Here is a 21,596-nt window from a genome sequence, read left to right as displayed (position 1 = left end):
CTCTTCTTCTCTAAAATCAATAAAGATATTTTTAAAAAATGTAACTGAATTGTAAAAGGTCATTCTGCAGGATAAAAACAAAAGTTTTAGCCTGGCGGGTGTGGCTCGGTGGTTGAGCGGCCACCTATGAACCAGGAGGTCACAGTTCGATTCCCAGTCAGGGCACATGCCTGGGCATTGGGCTCCATCCACATTGTGGGGCGTGCAGGAGGCAGCCAATCAATGATTCTTATCATTGATGTTTCTCTCCCTCTCTGAAATCAAAATATATTTTTAAAAAATAAATAAAAGTTGAGGCCTTACACAAATTTACTCTTCTTACCCTTGCAGTGGGCCTGCAACATGGGCAAGGGGTGGCTATGAAAGTTGGGGAAACTGAGGCTCAGAGCCAGATGGGACCCTGCTGAGCATTGACACAAGGTCTGGGAGAACCTTTCCAGTCGATGCTGTTAGAGGATTTTTTGTGCGGCAATGAAGGTGTGGCCGGGGCGAATGCCTGGTGGTGGGACTGAAGTCAGTCCACAGGCAGAGAAGGCGTTGGGGAAATAGAAAAATAAACCCGCGGCCCCGGCTGGTTTGGCTCAGTGGATAGAGCATCAGCCTGTGGACTCCAGGGTCCCAGGTTCGATTCCGGCCAAGGGCACATGCCCTGGTTGCGGGCTCCATCCCCCCCAGTAGGGGGCGTGCAGGATGCAGCCAATCAATGATTCTCATCATTGATGTTTCTATCTCCCTCTCTCTCCCTTCCTCTCTGAAATCAATAAAAAAAAAAAAAGATATTGTCTTTAAAAAAGAAAAAAGAAACCGGGCGGGGCCCCCGCAAGAATTCCCCAGACGCTGGACCCCGAGCCTAGAAAGGAATATGAATGGAGGGAGCGAGAATAGAGACCGGCTTCCACCTGAAGCGAGGGGGAAGAGAATTCCTGGAGCCGGATTTCCTCTGGTTTTGGAACGGAGTCGTAGAGAACGCTGGGTGTGCTTTGGCGCCTGCGCGTTGGGTTGCCAGGGTTTATTCTGGGAGAGACCGTTGGCACCAAGCGGCGCAGGCGCATCCGAGGCGGGGCTGGTCTAGGTGGGCGGGGGCAAGAGAGGCCGGGCCGCACGCGCACGCGCACTGCCGCCCCGGCGCGCGGCCTCCCCGCTCACCCCCACGGCCGCGGGAGGGCGGGGTCTCCTGCGTGCCCCTGCGCGGGGGGGATTGTGGGATAGTGGCGGACGGAGCCGGGCGTCGGAGGCCCTGAGCTGACTGCAAAGCCGGGAGACGCCGCCGGTGTGAGGAAGAGGCGGTGGAGGAAGCGGGCCTCGGGCTCCGTCGGCCGCCGCTCAGCACTGCGGCCTGCGCGGAGGACGTCTTCCCGACCGGCCCGGCTCTGCCGCGGGGCGCTGGGCTCGGGAGACCCGGGCGGCTTCCCGGCTGAGAGCCTGCGCGGGCCTCGCGACCCCGCCGACCGCACCCCTGCACCCCGGCCCGCAGCCAGCCGGCGCGGACCCCCGAACTCCGGACCTCGGCGCGCGAGGGCCCCCCCCCGGAGGCCCGAGGGCGCGTGCGCGAGACCCCGCCGCCCCCCGCCCCCACGTACCGGGCCCTGAACAGGGCCGGAGCCGCCAGCGGCGGGGCGGGGGGGGCGCCCCGATGAGCCCCGAGTGCGAGGAGCCGCCGCCCCTCCGCGCAGGTGAGCTGCCGCCCCGGTCCCCCGGGCCGAGCACCCCGAGTCCCGCACCCCGTCCCCGGGAGCCCCGCCGGGTACCCTCGGGTCCACTCAGCTCTCCTCGGACCCTTCTCTCCTCCTGGGGTTCCTCCCAGTCGCGTCCCTCAGCCCCCCAAGTCCCTTAGACTTCTCAGCCCCCCAAGTCCCTTAGACTCCTCCTCAGCCCCCCAAGTCCCTTAGACTCCTCAGCCCCCCAAGTCCCTTAGACTTCTCAGCCCCCCAAGTCCCTTAGACTTCTCAGCCCCCCAAGTCCCTTAGACTCCTTCTCAGCCCCCCAAGTCCCTTAGATCCCTCCTCAGCCCCCCAAGTCCCTTTGACTTCTCCTCAGCCCCCCAAGTCCCTTTGACTCCTCCTCAGCCCCCCAAGTCCCTTAGACTTCTCCTCAGCCCCCCAAGTCCCTTTGACTCCTCCTCAGCCCCCCAAGTCCCTTAGACTCCTCCTCAGCTCCTCAAGTCCCTTTGACTCCTCCTCAGACCCCAAGTCCCTTTGACTCCTCCTCAGCCCCCAAGTCCCTTTGACTTCTCCTCAGCCCCCAAGTCCCTTTGACTTCTCCTCAGCCCCCCAAGTCCCTTTGACTCCTCCTCAGCCCCCAAGTCCCTTTGACTCCTCCTCAGCTCCTCAAGTCCCTTTGACTCCTCCTCAGCCCCCAAGTCCCTTTGACTTCTCCTCAGCCCCCCACGTCCATTTGACTTCTCCTCAGCCCCCCAAGTCCCTTAGACTTCTCCTCAGCCCCCCAAGTCCATTTGACTTCTCCTTAGCCCCCCAAGTCCCTTTGACTCCTCCTCAGCCCCCCAAGTCCCTTAGACTTCTCCTCAGCCCCCCAAGTCCATTTGACTTCTCCTTAGCCCCCCAAGTCCCTTAGACTTCTCCTCAGCCCCCCAAGTCCATTTGACTTCTCCTTAGCCCCCCAAGTCCCTTAGACTTCTCCTCAGCCCCCCAAGTCCATTTGACTTCTCAGCCCCCCCAAGTCCCTTTGACTTCTCCTTAGCCCCCCAAGTCCCTTAGACTTCTCCTCAGCCCCTCAGTTTCTCCCCTGTAGGTCATCCCCACTCCGCCCCTTGGCCTTCCCCTCCCTACCCCCTCCCCCTGTCCCCCCACCTCTCCCTGCCCCCTGGGACTCAGCCCCCACCCCCATCTCCCCTCCTCAGACCCTTCCCATGGCCGCCGCCACCCCTTCGCCCGCCCCTGCCCCCAAACTCCGTGGCGTCTCACTCTAACCCGGGGGCTCGGCAGGCAGGGGGGCTCCCTCCGCTCTGCTCGCTCTCTGGGCTCTGGCTTCCTGGGCGCTGGGTGTTGGGGGCACTTCCGTTCTTGACGCTGCGGCCTGCGGAGGGCAGGGCCGGGCGCCTGGCGGGGAGCTGGCTCTGGGCACCGAGCAGGGCGCCAGCCTTGGGGACCCCAGCCCTGGGCCACCCGCACCTGCAGAGCCTGCAGCCCCAGTGACCGGCCGAGGGACAGGTCGCTCAGGGTGCCGTGTGCCGTGGGAGGCCGGGCCAGGCGGCACCGGTGGAACTGGCTCAGCGGGCGGGTGTCTCTCTAGGAAGGAGGCGTAGGTGTGGACAGACGGTGCTGGGAAGAAGGGCCTTCCCTGTGGCAGGAGCAGCACGTGCACACACGTGTGTGCACACACATGAGGGCGGGGGCCCGGGAGCCTGTGCACCGGGCTTGTGTGTGCGGCTGGGGTGCTGGCGTGTTGGGAGGCAGTGGCCCCGATACCTCAGGGGGCTGCTCATCGGTGCCCTGGATGGTGACTTGGCGGGGTCTTTTCTTTCTTTTTTTTAATAATATATTTTTATTGATTTCAGAGAGGAAGGGAGAGGGAGAGGGAGATAGAAACATCAATGATGAGAGAGAATCATTGATCGGCTGCCTCCTGCACGCCCCACATTGGGGATCGAGCCCGCAGTCTGGGCCTGTGCCCTGACCAGGAATCGAACCCGGTTCCTAGGTCGATGCTCAACCACAGAGCCTGTCGGCCGGGCCAGGCGAGGTCTTTCTTGCTGCTCTTGGATGTACAGACGTTCCCTTTACCACCAGCCTGGAAAGCAAGGCGTTGCTGTGAGAAAGCTGGGCCGTCCGGTGTGGTTTGGGGTTGAGAGCGGTAAAGCAGCATCTGTGGGGGTCGGGTGGCGCTGACCCCCACGCTCCCCCGAGGCCGCTCCTGGTGGGTTGGCCGCACTGGGTACAAGCCCGGAGCAGGGTGCCGGGCCCCGAAGGCAGTTACTTGGTTTGGGATTATCTCGTGTTGTGGTTTTCAACTGGGGGTGATTGTGTCCCCCCCAGGGGACACTTGTCATTGGCTGGAGACATTTTTGGTTGTTAGGACCAGGGCGGGGGTGGGGGGGGCGCGCGTCTGATGGGTAGAGTCCGAGATGCTGGCAAGCAGTGCCTGGACGGAGCCCACACAGTGTCTGCAGGGCCCCGGTGGCTGCACCCTGCCCTCTCGCTTGGGCGATGTAGTCTTGGCTTGTCTGGCCTGTTGCCACCCAGGAGCGGCTGTGTGTTGTGTATTTTGACTGACTTTCGTGGTTTTGGTACGTTTTGTCCGGGCGTCTCCAGTCCCTCGGCCCCAGCAACTGCTCCTCAGGATCTGTGGCCCCGGGACCTTCGGTTTTCATTCATTCATATCCCCCCCCCCCCCCCCCGGGGCTGGGGGCCTGCTCTTGTGCTGGGTCCTGGGCACCGGGCAGGGGAGGCAGGTGACCAAACAGACAGATGCTGTCACAGAGCCCCCGACGCTGTCACAAGGCGGCCACGGAAGCCGTGGAAGTGTGGAACCGGCCCCTCGGCAGTCAGGGGAGGCTTCTTGGAGGAAGTGGTGCCTGCGCCGAAGCCTGAAGGACCCCGAGGAGCTAGTGAGGCTCGGAGAGCTGGAGGAGAGGCGGGAGCAGAGGAGCAGTCAGGTGTGGCGGGAGTGTTGAGCGCCATGCGGGTGGCAGGCAGAGATGAGGTGAGAGGCCAGAGTGCTGGTGACAGTCAGGCCTTCCTGTCTGCTGGGCTCCCCTGGGCTCCCGGCCCCTCAGTGGGCAGGCTCAGCACGGGGGTGGGGACACGCCACCCTTCAGGGCCAGGCCGTGGTTTCCCCGGGAAGTGCGGTCAGCTGGGCCCCGCGGGGTTAGGTCCTGGTCTCAGGCCACGGCGACCTCCGTTAGGACAGGCAGGACTGGAGCCCAGGCCTTTCTGACTGGGCCCGGGCAGCACTCACTCTGCCCCTCTGCCTTCTCCAACGGCCGTTTCAAAATCTGTGTGTTGTGCTTTTTCTTTTTTCTTTGAACCCATGACCTGACCCGGAGACTGTACTGAGTGTGAGCTTTCGGCCCCAGTCAGCCCTCGGCCTGGTGTCCCAGCCTCTTGTGTTTCCTGATTGCGCATCCTCTGGGGTTGGACCGGCACAGCCACCCCCTTAGGAGCGTCAGCTCTGGGGTCAGAGGGCAAGGCCCCCCACTGGGGACGCCCCAGGCTTTCCCGAACCACGTAGGTCCCAGGCCGTCCTGCCATGTGGCCTTAGCCAGGTCCCTCTCCGGCCTCCTGTCCCCCAGGGTGTCCCACCGCCTACCTTCCCGGGTCTGTGTCGGGTTGCGTGGCAGCACATACGGCGTCCTGCCGCTGCCGGCTTCCCATCCGTGGAGTCAGACGTCCCCCTTCCCCTTTCCAGATTTGGCTGAGAGGTGACAGTGGGTTGGGGGAGTTAGAGGGAGGTGGTCTTGCTGCCTCCGACCTGCCGGGCCCTGTGGGAGACGGACTGGCTGCCAGCAGCGGGGTCTCCCCTCTGGGGCTCGCCTGGCCTGCGTCTCACTAGAGCAGCCAGTGTCCTGAGGTGGCAGCGGTCAGCAGGTCCCAGGTGGCCTCTCCGGACACTGGAGCCTCTGCTGAGCCTCCTGGCAGCTCCAGTGGCCGCCTGGAACCCTCCCAGAGGCCTCCGCACCCTTGACCTCCACTTCCGGGTGCGGGGCCAGGGCCGGTGAGGAAGGGGTGTCAGATAGAGGACCTGCCCAGGGGCTCCCGGCAGGCGGAGCTGTGTGGACGGTGGCGGCAGCAGGGACAGTGGGCGGCCCTGCGGGCACTGCAGTCAGGCCCGTCTGGGGGACAGGAGCCTGAGAGCCACGCAACCACGCAAGACCCCGGGCGCTGGCAGAGCCGGCGGAGGGGGAGGTGTTTGTGCTTCGTGGCTTCCTTTCTCACTACAGTTCCCCCTTCCGTTTGCAGGCCGTCTTCGTTTTCAAACGGTCGCTAAAAACCAGCGGCAGTCACTTCCGTTTTCTTGGTTTGCCACAAGTGGCAAAGGGTGGGGGTGGGGGTGGCGGGGAGTGTGGCGCCCGACAGTGTTTGAATGACTTGAGTCACTCAGGCAAACGGGCCCTTCTTTCCCCTTCGGTCACCCAGGGGTGTGGGGGCCCCTTCGCTCCCACAAGTGCCCTGGCCCCACTGGCCCCGGGGACTGACAGGACGGGACCAGCACCTGCCGGGCTCTGGCCTGTCACCTGCCTGACCCAGCTGTCCTTACAGCGTGGCCTTTCCGGCCGGAGGTGCCCCGTTTCGCCGACAGGAAATGAGGCTGCCGGATGCCAGGTGCCTGGCCCAGGCGCACCCGATCCAGAGAAGGAGAGCTGCCCTCCTGTCCAGGCCCCAGCAAGGCCCGGAGGACTGGGCTGGAGTGAATTGAGAGTTTGTGGCTGGGAAGGTTTTCCTTTTCCTGTTTTGTGTGTGTTCTCCTTTCCAGTTCGGTTTGCATCCTCGTTCTGTGCAGCATTGAGAAGTGACGCGTGTAGGGTACCAACCACCACTAGGTTGCGTCTGGTCCTTGCAGCCTCCTGATTTTCTGAGGGGCAACCTGAGGTTCTGAGAGTTGAAGGGGCCACTGGGTTGTGAGGCCCCTGGATCCTGGATCCACAGTCCATGTCACCTAGCCCCACCCCCCTACCCCCCCTCCTATTGCAGCCGCCCCCTCCCAACTGTAAATCTCTGGAAAGCCAGCTTTGGGAGGGAAGCCCACCTGCTGTCCAAAGGGGTGGGGCTTGGGGGGATAGCCTGCACCCTCTGACCATGAGCTTTGGAAGTGGATGGGCCTCTCGTCAGGACAGTGGGGCTCACAGGGTCTGGGATCGGGGGTCTGCCTCTTGGCAGTCGGGGTTCCTCCCTGCGGGCCCACGTCCCTGCACCTGTCAAATGGAAATCAAAACTGCTCCACCTCCTCACTACGTGCCGTGACGCAAGGTGCCCCACGCGGGTTCAGGCTCTCTGCAGGGTTGGCTGGGCCCCACCCTGCCCCTCTTGGGGGTGCCTAATTCGGGGCCTGTGGTGGTGAGGTGGGACGGGGAACCTGGGTGGGCTCCGCCTTCATGTGCTTCAGCTCCGCGGGCAGCTGGCGCCCTGTCAGCCCCGGTGACTGGCCGTGGAGCCAGCGGGCCTGGCCCCGCACGCTCGGCAGTCTGGTCTGTTTGTTTTGGTGACGGTTTTTGTTGAGATGTAATTCATACACCGTATGATTCACCCGGTTATAGTGCACAATTCAGGCTCCTCGCACAGCCACAGAGCCGGGCAGCATCACCACAATGGGTGTTTGGGTGGAGGCATAACTGACAAGGGAAATGGTATGTAATTGATTTGAGAACTTTGGGGGGACTTCTGGTGAACATCGTGTTCCCGAAAGGAATCCCTGTGCCTATTAGCAGTCATCTCCCGGCTCCTGATGGAGTCACACGGCGTGTGGTCCCGGTGACGGCTTCGCCCGCTCCGCTTGGGCGGCCTTCTGGCCTCTCTGGGCCCCTTACTGCCACTCGAAAGTCTCCGGTGAGGAAACAGGTGGTGCACTTCCCACGTCGAGGTCCTTGCTGCTTGTGGCCCAGGTGACGGCTGCCCAGCTCAGGTTCTGCCAGGCTCTGTCCCCGGGTGCCGATGGCAGCCGCGCGAGGGAGGTGTGGTGCGGTTCTGTCATGCAGTCAGGGCGCGTGCAGTGCCCATGGATCGGCCCTGTGACCTCGATGTGCCGGGCAGGTTGGGACATGTGTCCCGGACGGGGGTGGTGGGCAGGGGCCCTTGGTGCTTAGAATTCGGGGACTGGAGAGGCCATCATGGGGCTTTGGGCCAGGAACCAACGTGAGACACTCAGATATGTGGCTCAGAAAAGTGGCCTGAATGGGGGTGGGGTGAAGGCTGGACTGAGTCTGACTGTGGTGGGATAGGACCATGTGTGAGAATAGGACCCTCCAGGCGTGTCGGCCGGGGCATAGGAGCAGACACAAGACCACAGGTTGCTGTGGATTTAGAGCCACTTGTTCCTGGGCACGGCCAGGAGGCGGCCCGAACGGCCGAGGGACTGAGGCTCCGTGGAGGCCAGAGAGGAGAGCCGGGGCAGCGGTGTCTTGAATGGACGGAGACTTGGACGGCTGGTCACCTGCCCCCACTGGCTCCGCCTGCTCAGCCCGGCTGCTCCCCAGTCAGCGTCGTTCTCCTCGGGCTGCTGCTCTGTCCGTGGCTGGCGTGCCGTCCATGCCGGGCGGTGTGGGGCGGAGAGGATCGGGCCTCGGAGAAGAGGGCCTGGCCGGCGGGTCTGGAGGTGCCCAGGAAGGGCTCGTCCTCTAGGTCCGTCCGCGGTGGCCTCTGCCTCGGGGATCTTCACGGGGCAGGTGACGAGTGTGAGCTGGTCAGGGCCTGTGCTGGGCTGCAGAGCCCCCAGCTTCCCTGGGCCTGAGTTGCCCATGGGTGATGGGGTGATGCATCCCTCAGACAGAGCCGTGGGGACAGCAGCCCGGGGCCTGGCTGCAAGCTCAGGGGGTTTGCAGCTGTGGTCTGGACTGTGAGGGGCTGTAGAGGTCGCTGAGTTCATGCCACAGGGGCTTGGGTCCACCCGGCGCCTGGTGAGCGCTCTGCAGGAGGTGCTCCTGATGCCACAGCCAGGCCTGAGGGTCAAAGCCAGGGCGCCCTCCTCCGGGGGTGAGAGCTGGCCTGTCCTCCCTGCTGAGCCGGGGACCCTATCTGTCAAGCATCCTTTGGGACCGTCAGTGGCTGTACTGGGAACACCCCCCCCCCCCATTTCCCTCTTCCCTGTCCTGGGCTGTGGGTGGGGAGGGGGTTGGGTGTATTTGTGTGTGTGTGTGTGGCATCCAGGCAACGGCACAGACTTCCCTCTGCCTGCCACCGCCCCACGCCCTGCACCACGTGGCGATTCGCTGGGCTGGATGGTAGCTGTGTGCTGGCCGTCATGGGCACTTGAATTTGTTCAGCAAATAGATTGAAGCGAGTTTGATGGCCAGGGTTCCAGGATGAGCACAGCTCTGGCCCCGCCTGGGGGCCCCTGCCCAGCTGTGGGGACAGTGGACACTGGCCCTGGTGGGGCAGGACCTTGGTTGCTTCCTGCACAGGACTCTCCCTCGCGGGCCCTGGGCACGGCGCACACTCGGGCTTTCTGGGCCTGGGGGCTAGGGTTGAGCAGGACAGTTGGCCCAGGGGTCTGGACCAGAGGCAGCTAGGGGAGACATGGGTCCGGTGCTTGCTGAGTTGGCCGGCGGGCTCAGCAGTGACAGCCCCTTCCCGCAGGGCGCCATGTTTTGGAAGTTTGACCTGCACACGAGCTCGCACCTGGACACGCTGCTGGAGCGGGAGGACCTGAGCCTGCCCGAGCTGCTGGACGAGGAGGACGTGCTGCAGGAGTGCAAGGTCGTCAACCGCAAGCTGCTGGACTTCCTGCTGCAGCCGCCGCACCTGCAGGCCATGGTGGCCTGGGTCACCCAGGAGCCGCCGGCCAGCGGCGAGGAGCGGCTGCGCTACAAGTGAGCCTGCGCAGCCTGTCCCGGGGGCTCCCGGTGGGGCCGAGGCGGCCGAGGCGGGAGGCCGGGCGCGGGGCACTCACGGCAGGGCTCCGTGGAAGCGCCTTTATTGTGGGGCGCAGCGGCTGGCCAGTCTTGTTTCAGTGGCCCCGTCCCCACCCCCACCCCAGATGCTTTCTCCTTGCGTTTTCTTCCGTTGGGTTTTTGTCGCGATGAGTGAAGCATCGCGTGCAGTTGTGAGGAGGAATACTGCGCTCCCTGTGCTCTGCCTGCTTCCCCGTGGTGACACGGATGATACAGCCGGCGTCACCGCTTCCAGTGTGGCTCAGAGCGAGTCCTCTAACTCCAGACAGAACCTTTTTACCTGGAGTTCTCTTGTAACTTTCCCTGCTTTGGAGCATGAGTTGGATGAGATGTGCCTGTGCCCAGCCCGGTGCCAGGAGCACAGGGCATGGCTGGGAGCAGAGTTGGCATGGACCCTAGGTGGCCGCCGCCCCCTCCTGCACACCCCTCTGCCCTTCTCTCCCACCCACCCCATCCCCCCACGGGTACTTAGGGCCCTGGATGTGCTGGGGACAGGCTTGCTCTTTGGGGTCAAAGGGGTGGACGTGCTGTGGGGTTCCGACAGGGAGGTGAGAATGGCGCCGCTGGCTCTCCCCCTTATCTGTTCCCTCTCTGGATGTGATAGCCCCCTGCCCGCCCCCCAGGTACCCCAGTGTGGCCTGCGAGATCCTGACCTCGGACGTGCCCCAAATCAATGACGCCCTGGGCGCCGACGAGGCCCTGCTGAACCGGCTCTACGGCTTCCTGCAGAGCAGCGGCTGCCTCAACCCGCTGCTGGCCAGCTTCTTCAGCAAGGTCATGGGCATCCTCATCAACCGCAAGACAGACCAGGTACCCGCCGTCCGGGGCGCCCCTGCGGGTCGGGGGGCGCCTCCCGATCCCGCCGTCTGACATGGCCGTGCCCACAGCTCGTGTCCTTCCTGCGGAAGAAGGACGACTTCGTGGATCTGCTGCTGCAGCACATCGGCACCTCGGCCATCATGGACCTGCTGCTGCGGCTCCTCACCTGTGTGGAGCGGCCCCAGCTGAGGCAGGAAGTGGTCAACGTGAGCTCCAGGGAAGGGCGGGAGGGGCGGGGCCTGGCGGTGGGCCAGTGAGCGGAGCCCCATCTTTTTCTCACCCCAAGTGGCTCAACGAGGAGAAGATTGTCCAGCGGCTCATCGAGCAGATCCATCCATCAAAGGATGACAATGTGAGTGTCTCAGGCGCACCAGGCCCCTCCCTCCAGAGGGGGGTTGAGGAGAAAAGGAGGCGCGGGGAGCCTTGTGCCCATCTCCCCGCTCCCTGATGCCTGACATAGTGGCAGAACAGAAAGGGGCTGACCCACATGGATGGTTCTGAGCCAGGAAGTTGTCCCCTCCTCCCTTGAGCGAGCAGGTCTGGTGAGGGTCCTCTGAGTCCGGGCTCTGTCCCTGCCTCCTCGCTGCTGCCCTCCCCTCCCTGGGGCCACTCACCCTCCTCCCCTCCAGCTGGCTCTGCCTGGAGAGCCCTGCTGGCTCCTCAGGCCCACAGGTGCAGGTAGTCAGCCCTCAGGGCCAGCCCGTACCCATCCCAGGAGGGTGGCGGCCGTCCAGGCCTTTGTGGCAGAGGGACCAGGGTGCCCACTGTGAGCCTGCCCGGGTCCAGGGCTGCCTGTGGGTCCCGGGTTCACCTCGGGACCCGGGGTCTGTCTGTGTCCTGGGTCTGCCGGTAGCCCATTGGGTTGGGCTCCGCATTCTGCTCTGTTCTTCCCTTGCTTGGCTTTCCTGGCAGCAGCTCTATTGGGACTGAGTTACGCACTGCGCCCGCCCACTCCTCAGTGGGACTCGGTGCTCCCGCGTCCTCACAGGGGGGCGGCTGTCACCGAGTTGGTTTGCGTCACTCCAAAAGGAAACCCTGTGCCCATTAGGTGTCTCGCCCCTTCCCCTGTGGTTCCCAGCCCCTGGCAGCCACCAGTCTGCAGCCTGTCCCTGGGTTTGCCTCTTCTGGGTGTTTCATATACATGGAGTCGCACATGTGGTCCACGGCTGGCCTCTGCCTGAACGCCGTGTCCTGTGCATCCGTGTTGTAGCGTGTCGGTGCTTCACCCCTTGCCGAGGCTGCTCTGCTCATAGAAGGAGTATGGTTGCTTATCCTTCAGTAGTGGGTGGATGCCCCCTCTTTGGCCACTGACTGGTGAGGGTTTCTGTGGGACGTCTCCTTTTCCAGGAAGCTTTCCTTGGTTTCCCCTTTTCTCTGCCGTGTCTCCCCTCCAGTGTTTGGTGCCTGGAGCTTCCTCCCTAGGTACTTGTGTCCCTGTGCCTGTGCCATTCTCCTCCCTGTTCCCAAGGGCCGGGGCCAGATGGTCAACTCATGGGGGAGTCCAGACACCGGGCCATGGGGGCCCGGCAGCCAGGCTGGGGTCCTCAGCTCGCTCTCTCCGCCTCCCCAGCAACATTCCAACGCGTCCCAGTCCCTGTGCGACATCATCCGCCTGAGCCGGGAGCAGGTGATCCAAGTCCAGGACAGCTCGGAGCCCGACCAGCTGTTGGCCACCCTGGAGAAGTGGGTTTGCAGGCAGCGCCCTGGCCCGGGGAGGGACGCCGGCCTGGGAACCTGGGTCCCAGCCCTTGACCCTGACCCCTCTGCCCCAGGCAGGAGACGATCGAGCAGCTCCTGAGCAACATGCTGGAGGGGCAGCTGAACCCGTCCGTGCTCGTCAGCGGGGTCCAGGTGCTGCTGACGCTGCTGGAGCCCAGGCGGCCACGGTGAGGGTGCCTCCCCGCTCGGCGGCTCCCGGAGGGCACGGCCCCTCTCAGGGGTCACTGTGGTCCTAGAGGGTCCTGTTCCCGCCTGACAGCCAAGGAAATAGGCCGAGTCAACTGCCCACAGCTTCCAGCTGGCGTCCCCACCCAGGGCCCCTCGGGCGTCACTGTCCAACACGCAGTGGGGCTTCTACCCTAGGGCCCCCAGGCCCCTGGGTGCCTCCTGCAGGCCCGCCCTCGCGTCCTGGCCACCTCCTGGCCGGGAGCAGCCTCAGGCTCCTCTCTAGGCGTGTTCTGCACACGCATGTGCATGCGCACAGGCTGTCTGGGCTGCTCACTGCCCTCGCCCTGCCCTGCTGCAGGTCCGAGTCTGTGATCGTGAACAACTTCTTCAGCAGTGTGGACGGGCAGCTGGAGCTGCTGGGCCAGGCGACCCTGGACAGCTCCGTGTCCAGCATGGGCGCCCTGCACGCCCTGCGCCCTCGGCTCACCCACTTCCACCAGCTCCTGTTCGAGCCACTGGAGGTGGGCCGGGCAGGCCTGGAGGGTGGCAGGGAAGGTTGCTCCTTGGCCCTGGGCAGCAGGGGGCCAGGAATTGAACCTCCTCTATGTCTGCAGCTGGAGCCACTGCATACGACGTGGGGCATCCTGGCCCCGCCTCTGGGCAACACACGGCTGCACGTGGTCAAGCTGCTGGCCAGCGCCCTGAGCGCCAACGACGCAGCCCTGACCCAGGAGCTCCTGGCACTGGACGTGCCCAACACCATGCTGGTGCGGGGGCAGGGCGGTGGGCGCGGGGCAGGGCGGGTGGGGCCTCTGGGATCTCTCCATGCCAGCCTGCACCTCCCCCCCCAGGACCTCTTCTTCCACTACGTGTTCAACAACTTCCTGCACACGCAAGTGGAGGTGTGTGTGAGCGCCATGCTGAGTGCCGGGCCCCCTGCCGACAGCAGCCTCGAGACACCTGCCCCCAACCTCGGCGTGAAACACGTGAGCTGGGGCGTGCGGGTCCCCTCCCCCTCCACAGGCTGGGCTCTGCCCGTGTCTGTCCCTCGCTTGCCTGGAGCCAGTGCTTGGTGTGACTTTGTGTCCTGGGGCTGGGGCCTCGGACTTGTCTTTAGGTCAGGTCTGGGGAAAAGTGGGTGACGCGGGGAGCTCAGGAGGTGGGGTGTCCTGGGAAGGACTCCCCGGGGTGACGGCTGCCCAGCCCTGGGTGTAACCCAGCCCCAGCGGGGAGCAGTTCAGCGGGAGCTGGGATTTGTCTAGATCAGCGGTTCTCAACCTGTGGGTCGCGACCCCTTTGGGGGTCGAACGACCCTTTCACAGGGGTCGCCTAAGACCATCCTGCATCTCAGATATTTACATGACAATTCATAACAGTAGCAACATGACAGTGATGAAGTAGCCGTGAAAATAATTTTATGGTTCGGTCACAACATGAGGAACTGTATTTAAAGGGCCAGAAGGTTGAGCACCACTGCTCTAGATGGAGTGGGGCGTGGACAGGCCGAGGATGTTGTGGGGGAGCAGAGTGGGCAGCAGGGGCGGGCAGGTGTGTGTGCGGGCTGTTCTAGAGGGAGCGGGGGCGGCGGCCGGGCGCCGTGGGGAGGCCGCCTCAGCCCCTGGCTGGTCCCCCCACAGCTGCTGCAGCAGTGCCGCCTGGTGGAGCGCATCCTGACGTCCTGGGAGGAGAACGAGCGCGTGCAGTGAGTGTCCCTCCCGCCTTCCTTCGGGGGGGGTGGGGGGGGTGGCCGGGTGGCCAGTGTCCAGCTTCGGCCTCCCCCCGCCCAGGTCCGCAGGCGGCCCGCGGAAGGGCTACATGGGCCACCTGACGAGAATGGCCAACGCCCTGGTGCAGAACACGGAGAAGGGGCCCAATGCCGAGCAGCTGGGGCAGCTGCTGAAGGGTGAGGGGCTCGCTGCGGGCGGGGGGGGCGGGGGGGGAGGCCGAGGGCTGCCTCACGTCCTTGTCCCTGCCCCCTCCTGCCGAGCAGAGATGTCGGCTGAGCAGCAGGAGCAGTGGGAGGCCTTCGTGTCAGGACCCCTGGCCGAGACCAACAAGAAGAACATGGTGGACCTGGTGAGGCCCCCGCTTCCCGCTTCCCGCTTCCGCAGCGTCCGCTCCCTCGTCCCCCAGACACAGGCCCTCACCCGCCCCTGCTCCTGCCCCAGGTGAACACCCACCACCTGCATTCCTCCAGCGACGACGAGGACGACCGGCTCAAGGAGTTCAACTTTCCCGAGGAGGCCGTGCTGCAGCAGGTGGGCTGGGGCTCCGGGGGCTCCACCACCCCCCTGCCCCCCCACTCCCCCGCCCGCCCTGACCATCACCGCGCTCCTGCAGGCCTTCATGGATTTCCAGATGCAGCGCATGACCTCGGCCTTCATCGACCACTTCGGCTTCAACGACGAGGAGTTTGGGGAGCAGGAGGAAAGTGTGAAGTGAGTGCGCCGCCGCCGGAGGCTGCCTGCGCGTGGCTTCTGCCATCCCCGCCCCGGGCCTCCCTGGTCGCCCGGAGTGTTGGGAAGCTCCACCGGGCCCCTCTCCAGAGGCCTGTTCAATGGCCAGTTCTGCTTGTTGGTATTTGTGGTGGCAGCACCTTAAATCGCCTCTGGTGTGTGGGCATGAACATTCTTCCCATCTTCCGAATTTCCTGCCACAGGCACCTGCAGCTTTTACAGTCAGAGAGAAAAATTCCAGTTGAGTAACGTTTTTGTAAACTGTATGGGCAGCCTTGTGACAGCACCACATAGTGAAGGGGCAGGAGCGGCCAGCTGGGGGGCTGCTGCTGAGGGGCTCCTTGCTGAGTTTGGTCCTGCCACTGTCAGCCCCCGGCCGGGCAGGTCACTCAGGGCCTGGTCTCCTCGGGTGGGGTGCTCCTCGGGGCTGCGGGGCCCCCAAGGGAAGTGTCCACTGAGTGCAAGAAAGAGGTCAGTTTTGAAGAATGAGCCCGTGATGCCCTGAGGCGGGCAGTGGGCTCCAGGGACGGGCAGGCGGGCACAGCTGAGACAGGGTTCCTGCTCCGGAACCCTCGGGCACCTCTGCGAGGGCTGGACAGGACATCAGCTCTACGGATGGCCCCCAATGGTGGGCCTGTGCCGCGAGCGGGGAGTGTTAGCGAGTGGGGACGATGGCAGAGACACAGCTGTGGGTAGCAGATGGCCAGGGTGCGTGCGTGAGGGACGGAGCAGCAGGAGGCAGCCTGTCTCAGCCTCCTCCCCGCCCCTGCTCCTCCCCCAGCGCGCCTTTCGACAAGACGGCCAACATCACCTTTTCCCTCAACGCCGACGATGAGAACGTGAGTGGCGCCCTGGCCTCTGGGGTGGGGGCTGTGGGCAGTGCCGCCCACCCACCCTGCCGCCTGCACCCCGCAGCCCAACACCAACCTGCTGGAGATTTGCTACAAGGACCGGATCCAGCAGTTTGATGACGACGACGAGGAGGAGGGCCAGGGCTCTGGGGAGTCTGATGGGGAGGACGGCGCCTGGCAGGGCAGCCAGCTGGCCAGGGGCCCCCGCCTGGGCCAGCCCCCAGGTGTGCGGTGAGTCCGCCCCAGCTCCTTTTCCGGGCCTTGCGGCATCGCGGGGGCTGCGGGGGCCACGTGGAGCAGTTCTCATGGGCTCGAGGGCACAAGCAGCCCGTGGGATGGAGCATGTGTGCCAGTTGGGGCCTCTCGGTGCTGAGGGATGGATGCCGCGCGCTGGTGGGTTAAGCTAAACAGGAGTCGGGTCACGGCTTGTGGCTGCAGCTCATGGGGGCTCCTTCAGGTCCGGCTGATCCAGGTGCGTCTCCCACCCTCTGTCCCTGGACTCTGCTCTCAGGGCGGAGCTCATGCAGGTGTTCCCAGAAAGGCAACAGATGGTCCCACCAGCTGCCCCCCTCCCCCCATTTCATGACAGTAACATGACAGGTGATGATGGTCCCTTCCTCACAGGCCGAGCGTCAGGAAGCTGTGACCAGCTCCTTGCGCGATGTTGCGCTGTTTCCCTCCATACTGGCTGGCCCAGCGTCCCTGCCCCGGGCGCCTGCCCTGGAGGGTTCCTGGTGGGAACAGCCTGCCCTGGGCTTCTGATGGGAGCACTAGAGGGTTTTACCTTTTTAATGACGTGGACCGAGCATGCAGGCGCGGGTGTGAATCCTGAGGTTTGGCCAGTCCCTGTCCCCCTGCGGACTGCTGCCTGCCCTCCCAGGGGTGCTGCTGCCCGGACCCCTGCTGGGTAGCTGGGTGTGGCTCTGCGCCTGAGGACCATCGCTTTGGGGGTGCTCCCTGGCCCTCCCAGGGGTGCCGCTGTGTGAGCAGCCAAGGCCCAGGTCGTGCTCCCCATGTTTTCCTGAGTTTACAGCGTTGGCTCTCGTGTCCGGGTTTGGTCTCCTCAGAGCGGCGGGCGGGTCCGCCTTCATTCCTTGCGCGAGGGCAGCCCCGTCCCAGCAGCCCTTGCTGAGGGGCCTGTCCTTTCCCCACGCTGGGCGTTGGACTGGTGAGGGCCTGCCTGCCCTCTGTCCTGGCCCGGTAGCCGATGGCCGTGCTCATGCGCTCACTGCCCGGCCTGGACCCTGTTGTCACAGCAGGTGGTGAGCCTGGGAGGTGTGGTCCTGCCGCTGGTTCAGGGTGAAGGTTCGAGTCCCTTGGGGTTTCCTGTGAATCTTGGGATCCGCGTGTCAGTTTCAGTGAGAGCGGCCTTGGCCCTCTGCTGGGGGTGGCATGTCCTGGCCCCTGAGCTGGCGTGTGTCTCCGTGAATGTAGGCATTTTTAGCTTCCGATAGCGTTTTGAAGTTTTCAGAGCGTATGTTGTTTCTTTTGTTGAATTTGTTCCTAAGTGTCAGGGTCTCTTCAGTGCAGCGGTGGATGGAATTGTCTGTCACTGAGGAGGCAACAAGCGGATAGAAACGCAGTAGCTTTGGGCGTCGACCCGCGTCCGTGCCCTCCAGGAACTCCCGATCCCTCAGCATTTCCTGCTAGAGTTAAGGCGCCTCTGGGGTCGGGGTCCTCCTTCCTCCGGCCTGGACGGCGTGAAGCAGAAGTGGGGGCGTCTTGTTCCTGATGTGGGGGGACTGGGTGTGGTGCGCGTGGTGGGTTAGGAGTGGCCCTTTCAGGTTGCAGAAGCTCTCCTCTGTCCCCGTTTGCCGAGTGTCTAGTCTGTCTCAGTGATAGCAACGCGCTCCTTCCAGCCTCGGAGACGGCCACGCCCTCAGCATTGGCTCAGCCGCCCCGTCGGTGGGCAGGGTGGCCAGGTGACTTGGTCGTATCTCAGTCACGTCAGCAGTTTTTGGAGCAGCTGCACGTGCTAACGTTGCTCTCAGCCAGGGACACAGTGGTGACAAGAGTCCCTCCCAATCCCCAGCCAGTTCGGCCCATGGGCTGAAGGGTCCTGGGTTAGACTCCAGTCAAGGGCACATGCCTCGTCGCAGGCTCTGGCCCTGGCCCTGGTCGGGGCGTGTGCGGGAGGCAGCCAGTTGAGGTGTCTCTCTCACATTGATGTTCCCCCCCTCTGTGTCCCCCCCCCTTCCGTTCTCTAAATATCAATGGACAAACATCTCGGGTCAGGATCAGCAACAGCACAGAGTCCCCCGAGTTTGTTGCTGGGGGACGCCATTCCTGAGGGCGGTGTGCTGGGGAGGGTCTGTGAGGGAGGCGGGTGGGGCCTGCCTGCCCTTGTGCGGTGGTGGTGGTGGTGGCAGTGGCCTCCACCCCTTTTATTATCTGTTGTTCCTTCACAGATGCTGGGGGCGGGGGGCAGCCCTGGGGCGTTGGGAGGTGGGGACGGGCGCTTCCCGTTCTCCCTGCCGCCAACAGCGCTCATGCTGGTTTCTGGGGCAGGAGTGGAGGCAGCACAGATAGCGAGGACGAGGAGGAGGAGGACGAGGAGGAGGACGGCGAGGAGGACGGCCAGGGGGCCCAAGATGGGGCCGGGCCCCCCTCTTACCCCAGCCCTGGCCCCCAGCCTCCCAGTGAGTGACCACGCCGGCTGGGGGGTCCGGTGAACACAGGGTCTGCCTGCCCTGCTCACTGCTGCCCTGCTCTCACCCCAGGCCCCAGCTGGGCAGCCGCCTTTGACCCAGTGCCTACAGACACCCCGACCGGCCCCCAAGACTCTGGGGAGAAGGAGCGGCGCTCTGGGCCCCCTGCCCCTCAGGGGCCCGTCGGTGTGTCCCAGGACTTCCCCACCCCGAGCCCGGCCGGCCCTGTGGCCCCCGGCACTCTGCAGCTCAGGTGAGGCCGCAGGCCAGGCTGGGAGCGGCCGGTCCTGGTTCCGAGGCTCCAGCCCAATCGCCGGCTCCTTGGCTGCTTCTCCCCTTCCAGGTCCCAAGACCCCGCACCCTCCTCAGCACCTCAGGAAGCCTCAGGTGGCCGCAAAGTAGTGGAGCCCTCAGGTCAGCATGGCCCCCTCCCTCCCCCTCCCCACGCTGTCCCCGGCCTGGCACCGCCACTCAGGCTGCGCCTCTGTCTTCCCCAGCCCCCTGCCAGGCCTTGGTCAGCGTCAGGGACCTCCAGGCCACCCTCCGAAGGACAAGCTCCACCCCCAGCCCCTTGGACAGGTGACCTGCTGGGAACAGCTTTGGGGGGCGCCGCGTGGGGAGGTGAATAAAGCCTGGCCTTTGGGGTTGTCGCCCTTGAGCTGCTCCAAGGGGCCCTGGCAAGACCGGCCAGGGCTGTAGGGCTGTGCCTGTGCCCACAGGAGTCACATAGGACCCTGCTGCCCAGGGCTTCCAGCCCATGCTCACCTCTGGCTCTGCAGGAGCCCATGGGCGGGAGGGGGCCTCACGAAGGGCCAGGAGGGGAAAGAGCGTGCAGACGCCGTGTCCCCGATGACAGAGCTCCTGCCCAGCGGCCCCGGGGTCTGCGTGTGGGGTCAGGGCTGTGCGCTGCTTCCCTGCCCCCGGGCTGTGGGCAAGGGCCTACACCGGGCGTGAGCGCCTGACTCCCACTCCCCACAGTGCAACCAGAGACCCTGCTACCTCTGTCCCAGCCCTTGGGGCCCCCCAGCCCCCCCAGACCATGGAGAGGGAGAAGAGCCCAGAGCCCATGGGTCTCCCACAGAACCAGAGGTGAGCATGGGGTGGCCACGGCAGGTGGGGGGCCATTGTGGAGGAGGCACTGACCTCTCATGTCCTCATCTCCCGACAGTGCCCAGGCCCTGCAGCTGCCTCCAGTGCCCAACGGCTCTGCCCAGGGAGGGCCGGCGTCCCCAGGCTCCCAGTGAGTCGCTGGCCGGGGCTACAGGTGGGGGTGAGGGCAGGTGGGCCCGCGGCTCCTCACTCCTGTCTCCCTCTTGGTTCCCAGGTAGCTGCCTGGTTCCGGTGATGGCGGCCAAACCTGTACGCAGATCCTGCCCGGGCGGGGTCAGGGTGGGTCCCGTGGTGGCCTGTTGCCCCATCACCCCATCCCGTCTCCACCCCCACCCCATGTTCTCTCCTCTGGACTCCCAGGAGGCTGGTGCCAGGGAGACAGGCCCCACCCACCCCCATTTGCACTGAGAAAAAAAAAGATGGAGTTTTATCTCCTTGAATAAAGGTATAGAGTCAAGTAGAAAGAAAGGAGAAAAGATAGAGAGAGAGACCTATATTCTATATTATATGTATGTCCAGGGAGGAGAGGGTGGGAGAGCCAGACGGAACCAGGCCTGGGCAGGTGGGGGGGACCTTCATCCCTTCCCAGCGGGGCTGTGTTGGGGTCCCCGAAGCACTCTCCTCCCCTCCCCAGCTGCCGTGCCCCCCGTGGCTCAGATGCCCACACCCACACTCGGCCTTTCAGCTCAGGTCCACCTGGGGGTCCGAGTGGGGCCGTGCCTTCGCCCAGCCCCACGCCCCAGGCCTGCACTTTCCCGGGCCGGGAGCTCACGGACCCTTGCCTGGCCGGCGGCTCTGGGGGCTGGGGTCCCGGCCAAGGCGCCTCTCCGGTGACATTCCCACGAGGCCCTGACACACTCACGAGACCCCTACGCCTCCCACAGGCCCTGGGTGGGGGTTTGGTGGGGTTCCAGCTGGGGTCCCCCTCCAGTGCCTGGAGGCCTGGGGTCCAGCCCAGTTGCCAAGTGACCTTGACCCAGCTCCCTCTCCGGCCGCGTGAGTGGGTGCCCAGCTGTTTCATACTGCAAATACGAATGAATAAAGGAGACAGTTTAAGACCCTGCTGCTCAGACCTTGAGTTCTGGGGGTGGGGCAGCATCCTGAGCCTCACCCGGCCTCGACTGGGCCTGGTCTCCAGAGCCGTGGCCCGGGGTCCCCTTAGTCACCCCGACCTCACGTGTCCACTGTTCAGCCGCCCTCTGTCCAGCCGCAGGGAGACCCTGCAGAAGCCACGTGCTCAACCCTCCCCCCTCTGGTGGGAGGTGGGGGTGGGAGGTGACCCAGGAGCCAGGCTGGCCTCTCGGTGGTGCCTGCCAGCGGGGTTCAGTTCAAGAACAGACCAGGCCTGGCCGGTTTGGCTTATTGGACAGAGCCTCTGCCTACGTGTGGAAGGGTCCCGGGTTCGATTCCGGTCCGGGGCACGGACCTCAGTTACAGGCTCCTCCCTGGCCCAGGCCCTGGTCTGGGCTTGTGCAGGAGGCAACCAATGGATGTTTCTCTCACATGGTTGTTTCTCTGTCTTTCCCTCTCTCTTCCACTCTCCTAAAAATCAATGGGAAAATGTCCCCAGGTGAGGATTAACAAAAAAACATGGGCCATTTCAGCCCTGGTGTCCGCCTCCCGTGGAGGGTCACTCGTGCACCACAGGTGGCAGGTGGGCTCCAGCTCAGGCACATGCTGAGGTTGTGTTTGATTCCGTCATTCAGTTTGGGTTGGGGTGCATCCAGGAGGCAGCCGATGGGTGTGTGTTTTCTCTCTCCCCCCCTTCCTCTTTCTAAAACCAATAAAGTTCTTCAAAGAAGTCAACCATTAATTTTTTTGTTATTTTTTTTTTGTTAGTCCTCACCCGAGGACACTTTTCCATTGATTTTTAGAGAGAGTGGGAGGGGGAGAGACTGAGAGAGAGAAACACGGATGATGTGAGAGAGAGACAGCGATTGGTTGCCTCACATTCCTGCCCTGACCAGGGCCGGGGATCAAGCCTGCAACCGAGGTACGTGCCCTCGACTGCAGTCGGGTGAGGTTTAGCGACAAAAAGGCCGGACCGAGAGCACCCCCAGGAAGCCGTGGTCCTGGGCCTCCCAGGCCGGTGCTGACCCCGGAGGGCAGGTCGTCGCTGGCAGTGATTAGATCAGGAAGTGTTTGTGTGGAGGCGCTGGGGGTGCAGGGCCGTGCAGGCCCCACAGGAGGGAGGCCAGTGCAGGACCCAGGGGGGCGATGGGGTGGGCAGAGGGAGGGAGAAGGGGTTCCTCTACCGGCCACAGGG

At 64.2% G+C, this 21,596-nt stretch overlaps 1 protein-coding gene across 5 annotated transcripts; it reads left to right on the top strand.

The window, feature by feature from the left end:
• Nucleotides 1-1,136: 1,136 nt before the first annotated feature.
• PPP6R1 (protein phosphatase 6 regulatory subunit 1) lies at nucleotides 1,137-21,131 on the top strand. Of its 5 annotated transcripts, XM_036306625.1 has the most exons (24): nucleotides 1,137-1,673; nucleotides 9,246-9,478; nucleotides 10,183-10,369; nucleotides 10,447-10,584; nucleotides 10,665-10,730; nucleotides 11,949-12,061; nucleotides 12,151-12,264; nucleotides 12,624-12,786; nucleotides 12,880-13,032; nucleotides 13,117-13,251; nucleotides 13,903-13,967; nucleotides 14,053-14,168; nucleotides 14,256-14,341; nucleotides 14,434-14,523; nucleotides 14,606-14,703; nucleotides 15,503-15,560; nucleotides 15,637-15,803; nucleotides 18,081-18,211; nucleotides 18,293-18,473; nucleotides 18,564-18,634; nucleotides 18,718-18,799; nucleotides 19,199-19,309; nucleotides 19,389-19,460; nucleotides 19,545-21,131. In XM_036306625.1, exons 2-24 carry the CDS (start codon nucleotides 9,252-9,254, stop codon nucleotides 19,546-19,548), a joined length of 2,628 nt encoding a protein of 875 aa, XP_036162518.1. In that variant the 5' UTR covers nucleotides 1,137-1,673; nucleotides 9,246-9,251; the 3' UTR covers nucleotides 19,549-21,131. The 5 variants fall into 5 exon arrangements, with proteins under 5 accessions (XP_036162518.1, XP_036162520.1, XP_036162519.1 ...); XM_036306627.1 differs by lacking the exons at nucleotides 1,137-1,673; nucleotides 19,199-19,309; XM_036306626.1 differs by lacking the exons at nucleotides 1,137-1,673; nucleotides 19,389-19,460.
• The last annotated feature ends 465 nt before the right edge of the window (nucleotides 21,132-21,596 follow it).

Source organism: Myotis myotis, unplaced genomic scaffold (assembly GCF_014108235.1).
Source record: "Myotis myotis isolate mMyoMyo1 unplaced genomic scaffold, mMyoMyo1.p scaffold_m19_p_42, whole genome shotgun sequence".
NCBI lineage: Eukaryota > Metazoa > Chordata > Mammalia > Chiroptera > Vespertilionidae > Myotis > Myotis myotis.
This window is presented reverse-complemented; position numbering and strand designations above follow the sequence as displayed.

Bases quoted from the DNA above. Each gene is read 5' to 3' on its own strand.
- PPP6R1 (XM_036306625.1), top strand. From the start codon at position 9,252: ATGTTTTGGAAGTTTGACCTGCACACGAGCTCGCACCTGGACACGCTG. The intron at 12,062-12,150 runs GTGGGTTTGCAG...CCTCTGCCCCAG, and splicing joins CTGTTGGCCACCCTGGAGAA to GCAGGAGACGATCGAGCAGC. The intron at 15,804-18,080 runs GTGAGTCCGCCC...TTTCTGGGGCAG, and splicing joins GGCCAGCCCCCAGGTGTGCG to GAGTGGAGGCAGCACAGATA.